At 47.1% G+C, this 17,288-nt stretch overlaps 1 protein-coding gene across 3 annotated transcripts in view; it reads left to right on the forward strand.

Annotated features, from left to right (window-relative positions):
- LOC138569156 (glucagon receptor-like) overlaps positions 1-17,288 on the forward strand; it is a 698,697-nt gene that overhangs the window by 560,145 nt on the left and 121,264 nt on the right. For all 3 annotated transcript variants that reach the window (XM_069646870.1, XM_069646869.1, XM_069646871.1), the window contains one exon: positions 13,976-14,097. In XM_069646870.1, coding sequence (XP_069502971.1) covers positions 13,976-14,097 — 122 coding nt within the window. The remainder of the gene's footprint in view (positions 1-13,975; positions 14,098-17,288) is intronic.

A 17,288-nucleotide genomic window follows, 5' to 3' on the forward strand; every position in this document is an offset into this window, starting at 1 on the left:
AGTCACCAGAAAACCATGGGTGGCAAAGATCTTCTCCACTGCTCCCACCACGTGCTCAAACGCCACTGACTCAACGAACTCTACTTCGGGCTACCGGGAGTACTCGTCCACTATGGCCAGGAAGTGGGTGCCCACTGCCATGGACCCAAAGTCCGCATGTACGATCTCCCACGGCTGGGTCCCTCGTGGCATCATCTCGATTTCAGGTTCACGCTGCACCGGGGAGGCCGCCTGGCACCACACGCAGGCCGCCACGAAGTCGTCCACCTTCCGCTCTAGCTCGGGGAACCACACCTTCAGCCTCAGCCTCGCCTTTGTCTTGGCGGCTCCCTGGTGCCCCTGGTGTGCCAGATTGATGACCTCATTGATTTTGGAACCAGGCACCACCAGGCGATCGCCCCGCAGCAGAAGGCCTGACTCCGAGAAGGACAACTCGTCCTTCACTTTCCAGAGCTGTTCTAGGGTCACTTTGGCCTCTTGAGTGCGCCCGCCACCATCTCCAGCACGGACTTCCAGGATCCCGACCGCATCGAGCTCCTCAATATTCGGAAGCACTCGTCGTCAGCCGCAGCTGCCTCCAGTTCTGGTAGCGGCATCGCGTTGGGGGTGGCACCCTCTACCACCATTCTGATGTGATCATCGGCCTCTTCGGCGCAGGTGTCCTGCACTGGACCTCCACGCCCTCCCGGGTGTCAGGACAGGTAGTCAGCCGCGCTGTTGGCACCCGGCCGGTATATCAGGGTGACTCCATATTCCAAAAGAGCAAGCATCCACCTCTCGATTCTGGCCGGAGGCTTCGATGATGATCCAGCCATGATCGGGAGCAGCGGCTTATGGTCAGTCACCACCGTTACAGGTCTTCCCAGCACATACAGACGAAAATGCCTACAGCCCCAAAGGACAGCCAGGGCTTCGCGTTCTATTTGGGAATACCTCTGTTCTGTTTCTGAGAGGGCTTTGCTGGCGTAGGCCACTGGTCTGATCCTTCCATCTCGGCCCACCTGAGTAAGCACTGCTCCCAGACCGAATGGGCTTGCGTCCACAACAATTTCCGACTCGAGAGCCGGGTCGAAGAAAGCCATGGTGTCCTCTGCCGTCAGGGCACCCTTAATGTCCTCAAACGCCGACTGCTCCAACGGACCCCACTGCCAAGCTGTTTCCTTCTTCGTCAGGGCCCTGAGCAGCTCCGACCGCGAGGCCAGGTTCTGGATGAAGCGCCCGCAGTATGTCACCATACCCAGGAAGCTTCGCACGTCCGATGCCGATTCAGGCGGTTGTGCCGTCTTGATGTCACGGACTTTCCTCGGGTCCCGCGACACACCGCCCTCCTTAAACACGAACCCAAAGAACTCAATGGTCGGGCGCAGGAACTCGCACTTGTCCTTGTGGAGGGTGAGTCCCAGCGACTGCAGCCTCTCGAGGGTCTTGGCAAGGCGTTTCAGATGGTCCAGCTCAGTCTTAGCGAAGACCAGAATATCGTCACTAATGTTGAGGACACCCTCCAGATCTGCGAGGGCGCCTCGAATTATGTTCTGAAACACTTCGGCTGCTGACGATACTCCAAAGCTCAGCCGCTTGTACCGATAGAGTCCCCTGTGAGTGGTGAAGGTCGTGATGTAGCAGGACTCTGGGTGGAGGACAACTTGATGGTATCCTGCTCGAAGGTCCAATTTGGAGAAGAACCTTGCCCCTTGAACTTCTGCAATTATGTCGTCAATGGTCGGGATCAGGTGCCGCTCCCTCCTGATGGCCTTGTTGGGCAACCTCATGTCCACACAGATCCGGACAGAGTCTGGCTGTTTCGGTTTCCTCGCAACCACGATGGGGGACACCCAGGGTGTTGGGCCCTCCACCTTCTCAATTATGTCCAGGTTCACCAGGTTGTCTAGTTCCTTGTCAACCTGGTCCCTCAGGTGGAAAGGGACCCTTCTGTGCTTCAAAGCCACCGGCTGCACCGACTCATCAATGTGAAGCCTCACCGGGTCGCCATTCATTCTTCCAATGCCCTTGAAGATGGCAGCGTACTTATCCAACAGGTCGTTTATGTCTTCTAAGTAAACTGAGTACGCGAAACTCACGATGCCAAGAGCCTCCGCCGCCGCACAACTCAAGAGGGTGTTGCTGCTCACTGGAGTCACGTAGAAACGGGCCTTGATCATGGACCCGTCATGCTCTACCTTTGCAACGAATGCACCGTCCAGTGGCAAGGGCTCCCCCCCACCAAACGCAAAGAGGCGGGCCCTCGGCATCGCCAGACTCGGCGGTGGTTTGAGCGCGGCATAGTGTCCCCTCGCCATTACGTTGACTGATGCCCCAGTGTCGACCAGCACCGGGACAGGCGAGCAGTTCACTTCCACCACGCATCTCGGCTGTCTCCTGCTCTTCCCCTTGAGGACTTCCATGCTGGAGACAAAGAAGATGTTCTCCTCGTCCTCCTCCTCAGCGTCCTCCGCCGGAGCATCTTCTTCCGCGTGGTCTACTTGAGCCACATTGGGCGGTCGATTCTGGCGAGGAGCCCAAAGCCGGGGTTGTCCTCTCGGAGTCAGTACGGGTAGGGCCGCCCTACATACCCTCGAGAAATGGTCGGGTACCCCACATCGGCCACAGATCTTCCCTATTGCCATGCATTCAGATGAGTGGGGGAGGTCATAGCCGCACTTCTGGCAGGACTCCACAGGCTTTCCCGCTCTGGCTGTTCCACCGGGCCTTCGCACCCCTCTACCGCCCCGCCAAACGGCGCACACCTCTTCAGGCCGCGCGGTGCGGGATCCGGCTTCCATTTTGTTGGCTCGGGCCACGGCTACCTCATGACATCGCCCCAGCTCAAGAATGCGGGGTAGAGTGAGGCCGGGCTCTCTCAGGACCTGTCGCCTCAACTTGCCAGATGAACAAGCCTGGATTAGCATGGTCCGCATCATGTCCTCAGCATCTCCCCACGCACACCCTTGGGAGAGGCGGCGCAGGCGACCATAGAAGGTGTCAAGAGTCTCATCGTCCTTCTGCCTGGCCAACAGCATAACGAATCTCTCATAGTCCACATTGGCAAGGGGAAGGAAGTGTGCAAGGAGAGCGGCTTTGGCCTGTTCGTAGGAGTTATCCACTGGAGTCAATGATTCAAATATCTCCTGGACAGAGGCTCCCGCTGAGTATAACATAGTGGCTATCTTACTGTCATTGTCCGTCACTTGGGCGGCCCTGAAGTACATGTCCAGGCGTCCAATCCATCTTCTCCACCGGGGGCCCAGGCTGGACGGGGGACCCGTGGCATCAAATTCTGGAATGGGCTGCAGGGCTGCTTGCGCCCTGGCTTGGGCCATGGCCAGAGGAGTTGGCTGAGCGCCCTGCAAAACCCCAGGTCCTGGCTGATTCGGGGGAGCGGTGGCACCTACCGCGGGACTCGGCAGTCCAGATGTTGCAGGTAGTGGTGGCTGCTGGGGAGTTTGCCGAAATAGATCTGCCAATCCTTCGTCCTGTGAATCCTCCGAGGTCGTGGCAGATGCAACCTCCAGGGCGCCGATGTCACTCATAGGACCGAGCGCACAGGCACCCTCCTTCCAGTTCTGAGGGCCGCAACTCAGTCCCCTCCCCACACCAAAACTTGTCAGCAGACCGTGCCACGTGGGCCCACCAGACCCCTTACTGCCACCACCCTCGTGATGATGAAGGGGTTGAAGAAGATGCGACAGACGAAGGCCGCCGCAGACCTCCTTGATGTGGATGTCCCAAAAATTGAGCTCGAAATATTGGAGTGGGCTGAGAAGGCCCAGCCACCTCAGTCCTTCTCCCACGACGTAGGGGACCCAAAACAGGTCAAAACGTCAAAACCCGGGCATGGGCCTGCAGGTTAGGCTGCCCGCACTCAGCATGTCCAAAAATTTGGCTCGGATCACCTTCCGACTCCAAACCAGAGCTCCTGGAAGTTCCGCAACCACGTGTGCAAAATGGCCGCCAGCCGCGTGTATGGTCCGCGGCCACGGCGTGAGACGAAACATCCGCGGATGTTCCGACACAGGAAGAAAAATTCCGGGATGGCTCTCACCGCCGGGCCCGGGCATCCAATACCCTCGTCGCCACTGTTGGGAGTCTGTCAGCACCCCCGTGCGTGCCCGTGAGCCCCTCAACCCACAGACCTCACTCGGCACACGTCTGTGTAGTTCGGGCTCCCCGGTCGCTCTGTTGCGGCCGGGAACGCCCCGTTTATTTAAGCCGCACGCGGCGACGTGCAACGTCACGCCGCCGCGTGCGCAGACCCTCACGGGGCAACGCCACACCAAGCAGTGTGCAGGCCTTAAACTGGACACTTGTTACGGCAACGCTTCTAGCCCTTAACGGGAATTGTTAGTCCCCGCCCCTGCTTGCAGCGAGGTAAACAGTCCAGTAATGAACAAATAAATAAATACGTTAATGTTCTTTGAATGACCATTAAGCCTGCGCAGGGTGCAGGCCGTAAAGCTGGGAGCTGGAATTCAGCAACGCGCCTAGACCTTAACATTAACACCAGGTTAGTCCACACACTTGTTTGCAGCAAGCTAAACGGACCTTTAGGAACAAATTAATACTTTAAAGGACAAATAAATGTAAAAAAAAATTAAATTAAAAAAAGCCATTGAACACAACCTCTTTCTATGCTAAAAGAGGCGCCAGGACTTGAACTCAGGACCGTAGTCTTTAAAGTTTTGAATAGACCCACTGTACCACGGAGGTTTAGGGCTTAAATAACAATCGTCTTCATTGCACTGAAACACGTTGCTTGGTAGAGCACTGCGTCACACACGCAGACTGCCAGGAAATAAATAATGAGACGTCTGTTCCTTTAATCCCATACAACCAGAACGCTACGTGTGCATATAGCGTGACATTGACACCACGTTCTGCAAGGGAAACCGGATATTTCTAATAAAAGGAAGAGACATCCCTTAAAAAAGTGCACGGCAAACCCTGTTACTAATAAGAAGAAAAAAAGCTGCGGGCAGCAAGCTCATTGTTGGTTGTGAGCAGTCGCGTCGTCTAGCAGGGACACTAATTGGAATGCGAAGGCCCCACGTGAATGAACTTGATGCGGCGAATCGAGTCCCCTGACGACGAGCTCAGGGCGTGGCTCTCCACGTTGGTTGCTAACGCAAGTCGGTGAGAGGAATAGAAAAAAAAAGACGGCTTGCAGACACGTGTTTTTCAGTGAGGCAGTGGCTCCTGCAGAGAGTGCTTGTTTAACTCGCCCAAATAAAAAAAGAGATAAGGAGGATTATGGCATCATTCAGTGAAGGGGAATAAGATGACGTCTCTATCCATAGTCAAGGTCAGTGGAATGGAACAACATACCTGGCCTGAAAGACACATTAACTTTAGTGGCAAGGCAGCTGGCACAACCCTACAATCATACTAGTTCTACCAATTCTTCAGCTGATTGGGAAAGCAAAAAGGGTAGAGTGTCCACTAAGATATCTTGTACTGAGATATACAGTATACTGAAGGGTGCGAAGGGAAGGGAGTACCCAAATGAAGATCTAGACCGTCATCGCCCAAAGGGTCCTGAAAGGATTCTGGATCAAGAGTGGCAAGGGCTTCCTTGTCCAGTTGGGGAGCAGAATCAGGACAGGGATTTTTAAAGCATTATTAGAAAGTGTCCTGTCTGACAATAAACATGTGGTTTTGAATTGTACCAATATTCTTCATTTATTGAATGCGATTCCACCCTTTAGTGTTATTACCACCCGAGACAATGACAGAATCCATTTCTTTGACCACTTTAGAACTGATCGAGTAGAAATTCTCTATTGGTCTTGAATGGTTTTAGATGTTGTCATGAGTGAACCAATTACCATTCGCGCATTCGGCTTCGATATTACACCCTTTATCGATAAGGGTATCCATCGGGGCAGAGTGAGCAATGGAGGTTTATCTAGTCGCCATCTAAAAGAGATTGTGGTTTCCCTCATCCGAACGAATGGTGCACGTTTTCAAAAGCAATCCTAATATTGTGGCCCAAACCAGTGACTGGTCGTGGATTTCTGGTGCATTAAGTGGAGGCAAACCAGTGGATTCTTCTTATACATCCTAACAGTAGCCCTTATCCAATGTCCCTTTTCTCATGGAATACCGGTGGTCACACTCACTTATTCACTAATCAATCAGTAGGCCTTCTCTTAAAGACAAAACTGATCATACATTTGCAAGAAACCTGGCTTACTTTGACACCAGCAATTGATGGTTATGCTTTTAACTTTCAGTCTGTTAAAAAAGGTAATCAAGGTCGCCCATCAGGAGCACTGCTGACCATAGTTAAACGAGTCAATTTCTTTCCATCATTGAATGTATAAACCAAGCATTTGGTTTTAAGATACAGGCATGGTATCAGAAGATAGACCGAGACACAAAGTTGCAAGTTCAAAAACCTTTATTTAGGATAATGGGGTTTGGAGACTGCCTAACTTGCCCATTTCTAGTGTGGGAGTAGTCTCGACCCTTACACTAAAGTCAAAAGGCAGTCGATTGTCTGTTAGTCAAAATAATAAAGATGTCTGTGCCAAACTTATGCTTGCCCTCACTTTCTCTAGAACAATAATGTGTACGGGATTGGATCAAAGTAAAAGTGTAAGTCAAAGTGATATCAGGATGGCACTGGAGCGTTTCCACAGCTCCCTTTCCCAGGCTTGAGCTACTCGGGATTTCCCAAAGTTCCATGGTCTTAAACAGTTCAGCAAGTTCTTCAGGCTTCCTCCACCTTACAACAATACAAATCACACAGTTCTGCACAGGCTTCCCTCTGCCGTGCTCAAGCCTGTCTCTCCTTCATGGGGGTTCCCTTCCCCATGTTTTACCTAAGGAATCTTATCACTGTCGAAGACTTTTGAAAGTGAAAGGAATTTAAATAGACCCCTGCATGACCACTTTGACCTCTCATTCAACAGTGCTTCAGTTCACAATCTTCTCTTGCAGCACCAATGCCTCTTGGTACTTGATGTTCTTATTCTCTTTAGCCTGTCTCTTGGCCTTTTCTAAAGTTCTTATATTTTACTTTCCTCTTATTTAACTTTCTTTCCTTATTTTGATTACTTTCTTTGCTTTGTTCTCCGCTGTAATATCTTTCAAAATTCATAACATTTCACAGAGACTTTCAAATGTGCGACTTCTCCTCGCAGGACCACTCTGTTACTTGTATCTTTTCTTTTCAACAATTTTCTTAAATGCTTTCTTGATTTGTCTTTTCACTACCGATACCATAATGCCTTTCACTTTCTTTAAGCTTCCCCTCTTTTCCTTGTTTTACAATACAGTTCAGTCTTCCTTATACTTGGCCTCTTGTCTGCTTCTCTTTCTAGCTTTTAATTAATTAATTTCAACATTTTGCTCCCACTTTGTTAGTTCCCCTCAGCAGCATCTTTTCCTTTACTTTCTGCAATCTTGGTAGATTTTAACTTGCTATAACGTTTCCTTTTCTCTTACATCAAAATTCGGCTTTCACTTCACAAGCACATCAGGTATCAATTTGCATTTGTGAAACTCACTGGTTGCTGTGTTAGCCTTGTTTGAGTTCTGCTTCACACATCGTTGGGTCAGGTCTCTTCCACTGCCCCCTCTGATACCTGGGCTCCATCAATACACCCAGGGAAACAAGCACATGGCTGGACAGGGCCAACTGGTTGCAGTTCGCCCTTCTTCGCTCTCTGGAGACACAGCTCCTTAGACACGCTGCAGCCCCTTCCGGATACTAGGCTAGCAATTCACCACTGCGCTCTCCTCCAGACTCTCCAGGCACCTTTCTCTGCAGCTCTCTGCTCCTTGGCTCTCCTGTTCCAGTCTGCATCCCCAGCTTGCTCAACTCTCTGTGTAAAACCACACCTTTTATACCTTGCTAGGCAGTCAAGTGAAGTCAGGGGTGCATGGTTGTGATTGATTGCCTGAACCTGCCTGACCTTATTAAAGGGACAGACTAGTGGTGGTTGGCAACAGTCTTCCCTCTGTTTCTTAATGTGGTCCTCACTGCTCTTAGTCACCTCTTCTTCTTCCCAGTGTTTGTTGGAAATGGGGTTCTGGGGGGTAACAGGATAGGACTCATAGTAGCCCAGGAAGGTAGAGGAAATGTCAGGCACAGGGGTATTGGAAAGGGGGAATACCATGTCTTGCCCCCAGGGTTGGTATCCAATTACGATCGCCTTTCTCTGGCCACCTGAATAAGGGATTCTGGGGACCGGGCAGTGAAACACCCTCAGGTTTTTCATACTACCCTTGTCAGATTCTTTAGTGACTGTGATATAGACATTTTGGTTCTCAATGTCTACTGGCATACTGGTTATTGTAATTTAAATATATTCATTAATCACATCTTTGAGTATAAATGAGTGGCTAGATAAATGGGAGGGTGGGCAGATTCTCTTCTCAGACAATCTTAATGCCACATGCTTGCAAATGAGTTCAACAATTGGCTTACACTCGAGGTAAAAAGGGAAGGAATATTTTGGTCAGGATTGGTCAAAACTATTAACTTGTGTTAGTGATGTTGAATTGAGCCATTTTGGTGACATTTCGAGCCAGTTTACTTGGTACAATGCTTCTCACCAGTCTATGCTGGATTATATATTTGCAAGCAGTAGCCTTTTTGAGACGTGTAAGCACCTCTCCATTATCTCCTCAGAGTTAAGTGATCATTGCATGTTGAATTCAGTTTTTGAAATGGGTGGGTGGGCCGGAACGGGGTCTGATTGTATAGCCAACAGAGTTCATCTTAATACTGCGGGAAGCAGAGTTAGATGGAATCCCTCATCGGTGTATCGAGATAACACAAGTGTAATAAATTACATCAACTCCATTACACCAGAACTGCAGCAGCATTGTTTCTCGGTAGACAACTTTGAAGGCTCTGTAGCCGACCTCATAGATAATTGCTTTCTTGGATCCTGCTAGAGGAATAGGGGGGAGTCATGTGGATCTTTATAATGTTGGAGTGGCAAAACAGAAAAATTGGACAGCGCAAATAAGAGCAGTTAAGAAAACCATGCAATTATCCCCGATTGACAAAAATAGGTGTATTCAAAAATTTAAGCAGACTTATAAAAATTGGTTCAGGGCTAATCATGCTGTAAGGCGCCAAAGAGAATCGGAACATATGTTACAAACCCTGGTTAATGAAAACTCCCAGGTCTTTTGGCGGCTAATAAATGACCCTGTGAATCACCATTTGGCTTGTGAGTTGAATCAAAATCCAGAGCAGGCCTGGGCTCCCCACTACACTACCCTATTTGATTCATCTGTGGAACTGGAGGCTGGTGATAGCTGTGACCTGAGCTCACTTGATACCATTTGGAAGCTATCAGTTACCCATGCCTTGACAAAGGAGATTATAAAAGGAATTAGTGTCTCCCGGTCCCACGTGCTGAATATATTATCCAACGTGTTATTCAAAGGGAATTTAGAACATTCTTATTGAACATATCTCCTCGACCGAACGGTTTCAAAATTCCTGGTCTACTGCCAATGTTCTGCCCATTTTTAAAAAGGGTGCAGATCCGACCCATTGAATTATCGACCTATAGCCATCCTGGATGCCGATGGCCAGGTATTTGCGGCCTTGCTGTTGGTTCATCTTGAGGATTTCAATCAAGAGATGGCAGGATCTCCAAATGTCAGACCAGATTTTGCAAATTTCTGGGTATTTCACTTAATGGTTTCCTAGGTTTGGACGTCCAAATATGATTCATGTTTTTCTGGCAACTATCGATCTCTCGGCCTACTTTAATGTGGTTCATAGGGGTCTTTTCTGGGCCAAATTTAGAAAATGGGGGATTACTGCAGGGTTACTATGCCTTATTATCGCTCTTTATGAAGGGTCGAAACTTCAAATACGCTTGGGCCAACAAGGTACATTATCTTGTAAAATTGAAAGCTTCAAAGGAGTTAGGCAGGGCTGCATGGTAGAGCCCTTCCTATTTAACCTATACATGTCTGATATTGGTGACGTTTAATCATCAGCAGCATTCACCAGTCCAGAAATTGGTCATCTAAAAGTAATGTGGCCGGCGTATGCTTATGATTTCCTAATTTTAGATTGTACCCAAGTAGGCCTACAGACGTTGATTACTGCATTTTCTGACTTCGCAAGGATCCACAGTCTCAAAGTAAACCCATGCAAAACTAAAGTAATGCATTGCACACTATGGAAACCCACCACAAAGTTCAGGTGGAGTATTGACTCATCCCCAATAGAGTTAGTTGATCACTTTACTTATTTGGGGTTTTCAATCGTAATGAAACCACAAAAACGGCACACTAAAGAATGGTAACAATTATGTATGACCACATCATTGAATCAGCTACGCAGAGCTGATAACAAATATGGTAAATATACACTGTTCCACACGGAAAGATTTTTTGAAGGAAGGATTGTTCTGAACATTTTATATGGGATTGAACTCATGGAAATTTGGATTTGAGATTTTTTACCTATCGTAGAGGGTATAATGTGGAGGAAAATCCTTCAGATTCATAATAGCGTGCCAATCTACACTATTAGATATGAGATTGGCACATATTCTTTAAAGGCCAGGGCTTGTTGGAAATCTTTACATTTATACAGTAACATTCTTAATCCAAGGAACGATTCTCTGTTTCTAGCTATAAGAAATATCCTAGTAATGAAAGGGGACAGATTTGTGAATACATTTCCAACGTTCTGCATGTCGCTGCGCAATATAATTGGGCCATCCACCTCTGATTTGCTTTCTAACCCATGTAAAGTGGAAGGGCTTCTCTTACAGTATGATTGGACTAATACAGTGGATGCTTTCCATGCATATAGATCCCTGCGTCATCTGAGTGGGGACCACTAAAAAGCTGCAACCCCAGCTCTATTCCTTGCAATATGTCCGGATAGGAAAGTTAGAAGGAGCCTTATACACTTTCGCTGGGTCCTTACATTAAGCAAGGACATTCCAATAAGATATGGGTTACTGATGTCAGTGCAAGGAGCGTGTCGTTTCTCTAATGAAGAGCAACACAAGGAAACATTGAAACATCTTGGTATATCCTGTGATGCAGTGCAAGGAAATAGATAGATCTACTTTAAGAAAGATTCAAATCTGTTTGCTCTAGGAGACAGCGGGACTGTTTGGCAATGTTGTTTGTCTGGCAGGACCACCTCAACAGTATTAGACATGACTGTTTTTTTGGACTCTATCCAACTGGACGCTCCAGTATCTGTATAATACACTTTAATCTTGCAGCTTTATTGTGTTATTCTTGACGCTAATTGTGTGATTTGGTATATGTTATGTATCAAGGAATTTTGCTGGGTATTAATCATATCAGTGGTTGGAAGGATTCTGGATCTTTTTTGTGGTTGGGCTTTTTAGTTTGCACATACAGCACTTTAGCTGTTGTGGCGATCAATTGGATTTTAATATTAGTGTTGTTTCTTCCTATGTGTGGATGAATATTTATTTGTATTGATTCGTATGTATTGATTCTAATATTTCAAGTAAATTTTAATGTGATTGAATCATTTTGCAAATTGTTAAAGGCTATTGTTTTAACCAAATAACAATACAAATAAAAAATATTACACAAATTGACTCCTGTGGGTAACTCTTATCAAGCCACAAAGAATGTACTATGCACGTACTTCAGCCCAATGGTAAATGCTCCTTAGGAACGATTCCTTTTGTATGATGCAAAGCACCTTTCCTGCGCTTGTGTGCTCCTCAAGAACGATTCCTTTTGTGTGATGCAAAGCATCTGGCTTTCGCTTGTGTGCTCCTCAGGAACGATTACTTGTGTGTGATGCAAAACACCTTGCCTTCGCTTGTGTGCTCCTCAAGAACGATTCCTTTTGTGTGATGCAAAGCATCTGGCTTTCGCTTGTGTGCTCCTCAGGAACGATTACTTGTGTGTGATGCAAAGCACCTTGCCCTCCATTGTGTGCTCCTTAGAAACGATTCTTTTATGGTGATGCTAAGCACCTTACCTTCACTTGTGTGTTCTTTAAGAACGATTCTTTTGTGTGATGCAAAGCACCTGGCCTTTGCTTGTGTGCTCCTTAGGAACGATTCTTTTGTGTGATGCAAAGCACCTTGCCTTCGCTTGTGTGCTCCTTAGGAACGATTCCTTTATTGTGATGCAAAGCATCTTGCCTTTGCTTGTGTGCTCCTTAGGAACGATTCCTTTATTGTGATGCAAAGCATCTTGCCTTCGCTTGTGTGCTCCTTAGGAACGATTCCTTTATTGTGATGCAAAGCATCTTGCCTTTGCTTGTGTGCTCCTTAGGAACGATTCCTTTTGTGTGATGCAAAGCACCTTGCCTTCGCTTGTGTGCTCCTTAGGAACGATTCCTTTTGTGTGATACAAAGCACCTTGCGTTCACCTGTGTGCTCCTTATGAACGATTCCTGTTGTGTGATGCAAAGCACCTTGCCTTCACTTGTGTGCTCATGATTGAGGAGGTTGAAATCAGGGCCCAGGTGATTCAAGGAAGCTTTTTGGCGAAGTTGAGAAAACAAATACTGACATCAGTTTGACTAGAATATTAGTCGGTGTCTCTCTGCCTAATAATTGCAGTTGTTACTTCAAGTATTATCCCTACCCAGGTAAATGATGCACCCACATGTTTGGCAAAGTTAAGATCTGAACGCTGCTTGGCTACCTGAAAGCCTGCGTATTTAATCCTTGTGCTACGGTTGCTGATCGAGCACCCTACCTGCTATGAAGAGACGTGCCCCCCTGTAGACTGTGATCCACATAGCAGGGTGGACGAGCCCTATCGCTACCCGCTCCCCTCTTTAGCCCAAAGCACAGCCCGATGCGGACCGGCAGGAGGGGAAGCAGCACTGGGTCAACCGCAATTTAACAGTAATAAAAAACGTCGGCCAGACAACTCAGCAAGAAAACAGACTGAAACATTGTAAATGAACAATTAAACTTGGCCACAAGAAAGGGAGCCTCTCGTGCACAGTATTTCTCTGCTTGTATGAGCAGCAAAGAAGAAGGACTCATGACACAGCCTTAAATTTACCACAACTTGCTGTCATTGGCTGATTAAAAGGTAATGAGCGGGCTCATTAAGGAGTGCCATTTTATTTTTTCACAAAGCTGTTTTCACTTTATTTTTTTAAAACAAGGCTTCAAGTCCAATTTTTTTCTTTGCTGCTGGCAAGTAGATAAATACGTGTCGGACAAATTCTCTAGAAATCTCCCAGCTAGACGTACCAGATCATTCTACTCACACTGCCTCAATATCCCGAGGTACAAACTAAAAATGGCAGGAGGAGCCAGCTTCCCAGTCCTGGCTGCCAAATGCTGGAACTCTCTCCCTCTCATGATTAGAGCTGAACCCACCTTCTGGTCTTTCAGAGCCAAGTGAAGATCTGGCTCTCGGATAAGAAACACTAAGAGGCCATAGTCTCATCCCTGCTCCCCTCTACTAAAACTCATGTACCTTAACACACTTTACACTGTATTAACATTTCTTTCCCGCTCTGTTGTCCAAACTGTAACCACTGGTGACTTTTCCATGCACTTACCTGTATCATATGCAAGCCGACTAACTGTAACCTATGGTCGACAAGCACTGCTGTCTTTTGTACTCTTTATGTATGCATCTGTAACTATGTTACAAGTTCAAGCGCCCAGTTACCCCAGAGGTAGGTGCGCATTACAAATAATAAACTAAACTAAACTAAACACATAATAGGGAGCCTCCAGTCGTGACATAGAGTCTGGTCATGTGTCTACCTTTTCAGGGAACCTCTTGCAGACACTCCAAAGGAAGAATGCCACCTGCTACCTCACAGCATCATGATTGTATACTGACATATTATAAATCGAACATACAATATAGAGAGACCTACACATGGTACAATAAGAAAAGTAATGGCTTCTGCTGGTTAAATGTTATGCTTGTTCTTCAGGTAATCCGTAGACTGGATCGGATGGAAGCTGTGACTGGATTTAGTTTCTTAGTTAATAGGTCCTATTTCCACTTCTTGCAGTGAAGCATGGTATTGTGAGCCGGAGGTGCGGACGTGATGGCCGGTGGGTAACGGTGAACAGCACTCAGCCATGGCGGAACTCTTCCCAGTGTGAGGACGAGATGGAAGTGACGCGAGAGGAGGTAAGGGGATACAACTCAACATTCCCGATGCTACATGTGTTGAATAGAGGGCAGCTGCACTGGGATAGCGGGAGGATCGTGCAGCTCTGAAGCGTGTGGAGAGTGAGTGCAGCCGGTACTTAACTGTGTACACCACATTCCTTGCCATGTAACCATGAACAGCTAACTCAGTGAGTGTCAATGGGGACCTTGTTTACCCCAGGCAGGGCATGGCTGGTTTCTTCAGTTAGAGCATAGTGCCCTGAAGTGAAGACCATAGGGCTGTGCACCGTGAGAGGTGACAAGTGCTGCTGGTCCCGTGTTCCCTCCCCACCTCATTGACGTGGGCTACTCTATGGGTAGTGGAATCAGGTGATAACGCCACTGGGTGGTGGAGTAGTGGAGACATATTCATTGGCCAGGACAAATTGAGACAGGGTTGATTTTTTGGTGGATTGGAAGATTCCAGATGGGGTAGGTCCTGACGTAGTTTGCCATTAAATGGTTTACGTCCAAAGATTTGTTAGATTGTCTTGTAGAGGTAACACCTACGTTTTTGTTATCAGAAAGTCCAATTCTCCCACAAGAGTGCACTTGTGTATCTGTTTCTTTCTATAGAGTCTGCACTGAGCCCTGTTTTGCCCCTGGAGAGCAGTATATGACCCTGTTTAATCCATGGGCACTACGTGTGGGCCTTCTGCTTACACACAATGGTGCCCTGATTCTCACAAAGTCATGGGTGGAGGTGATTGCCTTTTGGGGAGGTCACACATGGTTCTAGCCATGGGTGGTGCTGATAGCCCTTTGGGGAAGTCTCATGTGGTTCTCTCTAATTGGAAGAGATCATGACGCTGACTGTTTTTCTTTTTATTTTTTTAATGGACATTTCATCCAAGTTACAATAAGGCAATGATCAGTAAGCAACGTGATTCGGCCAGGGAGGAAGAGAACTAAAGTGTTCTTAAGACAGAAACCTACATGATTACACAACATAAGAGTGCCAACAGGGCAGTAGCCATTATTACTTCTGAAGAGGTACTCCTATCCAAAATGAAGAAGATGAACCCCAAAAGTCCTCCCCTCATAAGCTGTAGGATGTTGTCTCCTGGGTTTGGATTCAAACAACTTGGGTGAGGCTCTATTGTGTTTTCGGTGGGGTGGAGGATGGCCTACGGGATGGTGTACAACTTAGGAGGAGATGATTCTATGCATAACAGTCAAGAAAAGGAGATTCAAACAATGTCTGTGAAGAGGTATCTAGCATGAAGTATCATAGGCCCGAATTCCATCCTTAATATCAAACAAATTGCCAGAGACCGCCCTCAGAAAGTCTCTCAGAGAGAGTCTCAGAGTTGAGAGTTTCCCTGAACTCGTCTTTCAAAAGGATGGGTTTCTCCTCCCCATGTCTTGGTCCTGGCTGTGGTCTTTGGCTTTGCTTGGTCCTGTGCTTTGTGTAGCTCCAGTTAATCCTGTGATCCAGGGAGGATGAGGACATATCCTCAAATAAACAACTTGGGCAAGACATGTAAGGGACCCCTTTTGCCTTTGGGTTTTTTCAATAAACAACACAGGTAGGTATCCCCCACTTCTCACCAACACTTGGTCCTCATGGGTAGCAATTGTGGCACCCAAGCTAGGTGTCAAGCAGTAGCATATTTGATCTAGGAGTCTTGCTAATCCCACCAGGCTTCTGGGCTTCAGCTCTGAGCTAGCGTTTTCTCTTAAGCCTTCAGGGATCTTGGATATGCTTCGCTATCAATCTCTGAGCTAAGATCAGATGGCCTCTTTAGCAGGCCTGTTCTCCCCACTGTGCTTCTGTCACTCTTAGGCTCAATTGGCTCATAGATATGCTTCGCTATCAATCTCTGAGCTAAGATCAGATGGCCTCTTTAGCTGGCCTGTTCTCCCCACTGTGCTTCTGTCACTCTTAGGCTCAATTGGCTCATAGATATGCTTCGCTATCAATCTCTGAGCTAAGATCAGATGGCCTCTTTAGCTGGTCTGTTCTCTCCACTTTGCTTCTGTCACTCTTAGGCTCAATTGGCTCAAAGAACTCCCCTTCTTACTCCTCTTTCCCGTTTTGCGCTCTTGGCTTGGCCCAATACAAGTTCTCATTTCCTCCTTCTCCTAGCTCAAGTCTCTGCAATCAATCCACAGTCTGTTTTAGGAATTTTACAAAAAAGGTAGCAGCCGCCCCTCTCCAGAAAGAACATGGGGTGATAATCTGTTCTGTGTTTTTTTCCCACTTTGAGAGTTCGCAGCCATCGCTTTTTGCTCACTGTACCTTTAACAGATGGGAAATATCAATTTGCATATCAGTCTTTGTCCCGCCCACATGGGAACACTACCCATTCACCCACCTATCCACAGATTTTAACTACTGTTATAAATCCCAGCAAGGAGCAATTGGCTAAGTGAGGGTGCACTTCTCTATTGACTTTCTGTCTTGATTAGACCATTACTCAATAGAGCCAAGCCCCTCCTCATACCTGTGGCCACTGACAGTGATTTCCTATGTTGTCCATGCTGTGTTAATGACTTTGGGACTGTGCCCCTCTCTGTGCAGCCAAAGTTATAAGCATACTTTCTGACTTATTGGACTCAGGTGGCATAACCGTTGTGGTTTGTGGACCGGGCATACCAGCCTCTTCACATATCTGTGATTTGTCGCTGCCAGCAGGGCTGTGTGTGCGGTTTTCTGTGATTTTATTGCTGAAATAACGGTGACATACAAAGTGCAATAAATATTGCAAGAAAAAATATCGGCATGCCTTTTACAATGCCCAATGTAAAAATATATTTTTTCGGGGACTCCCATCGCGCCCCCTTACCTCTCTCTACTCCTAAACTCTCCTTGTCTCCCTCCCCTTTATCTCAATTTTAAACTAAATCTGTTTTTTTACACCTAAAACTCACCTCATCATTACACTTTCTTGCCTTTTTTCTGCTGGTCGGTATTTTTTACCCACTCTAATAATCCTAGCAATATTTTTTCATCTTTCCAAATTCAGTCGTTATTATTTCCTGCAATATTCTCAATGGATACCACTAACCACATCCTGAAGAATAACCATCCTGATAACTATGATACTGTGAAATCCGGCCTGTTTATTATTTTGGCCCCAATTTGCCCCAGATACCCTATAAACCATTCTTGGCTTCTTCTGAAGCTTTGGTGTCAGCCATTGTCAGTCTGGCAGGCCTTACAATGG

The sequence above is a fragment of the Ambystoma mexicanum genome, chromosome 2q (assembly GCF_040938575.1).
Source record: "Ambystoma mexicanum isolate Mex_15411 chromosome 2q, UKY_AmexF1_1, whole genome shotgun sequence".
Lineage (NCBI taxonomy): Eukaryota > Metazoa > Chordata > Amphibia > Caudata > Ambystomatidae > Ambystoma > Ambystoma mexicanum.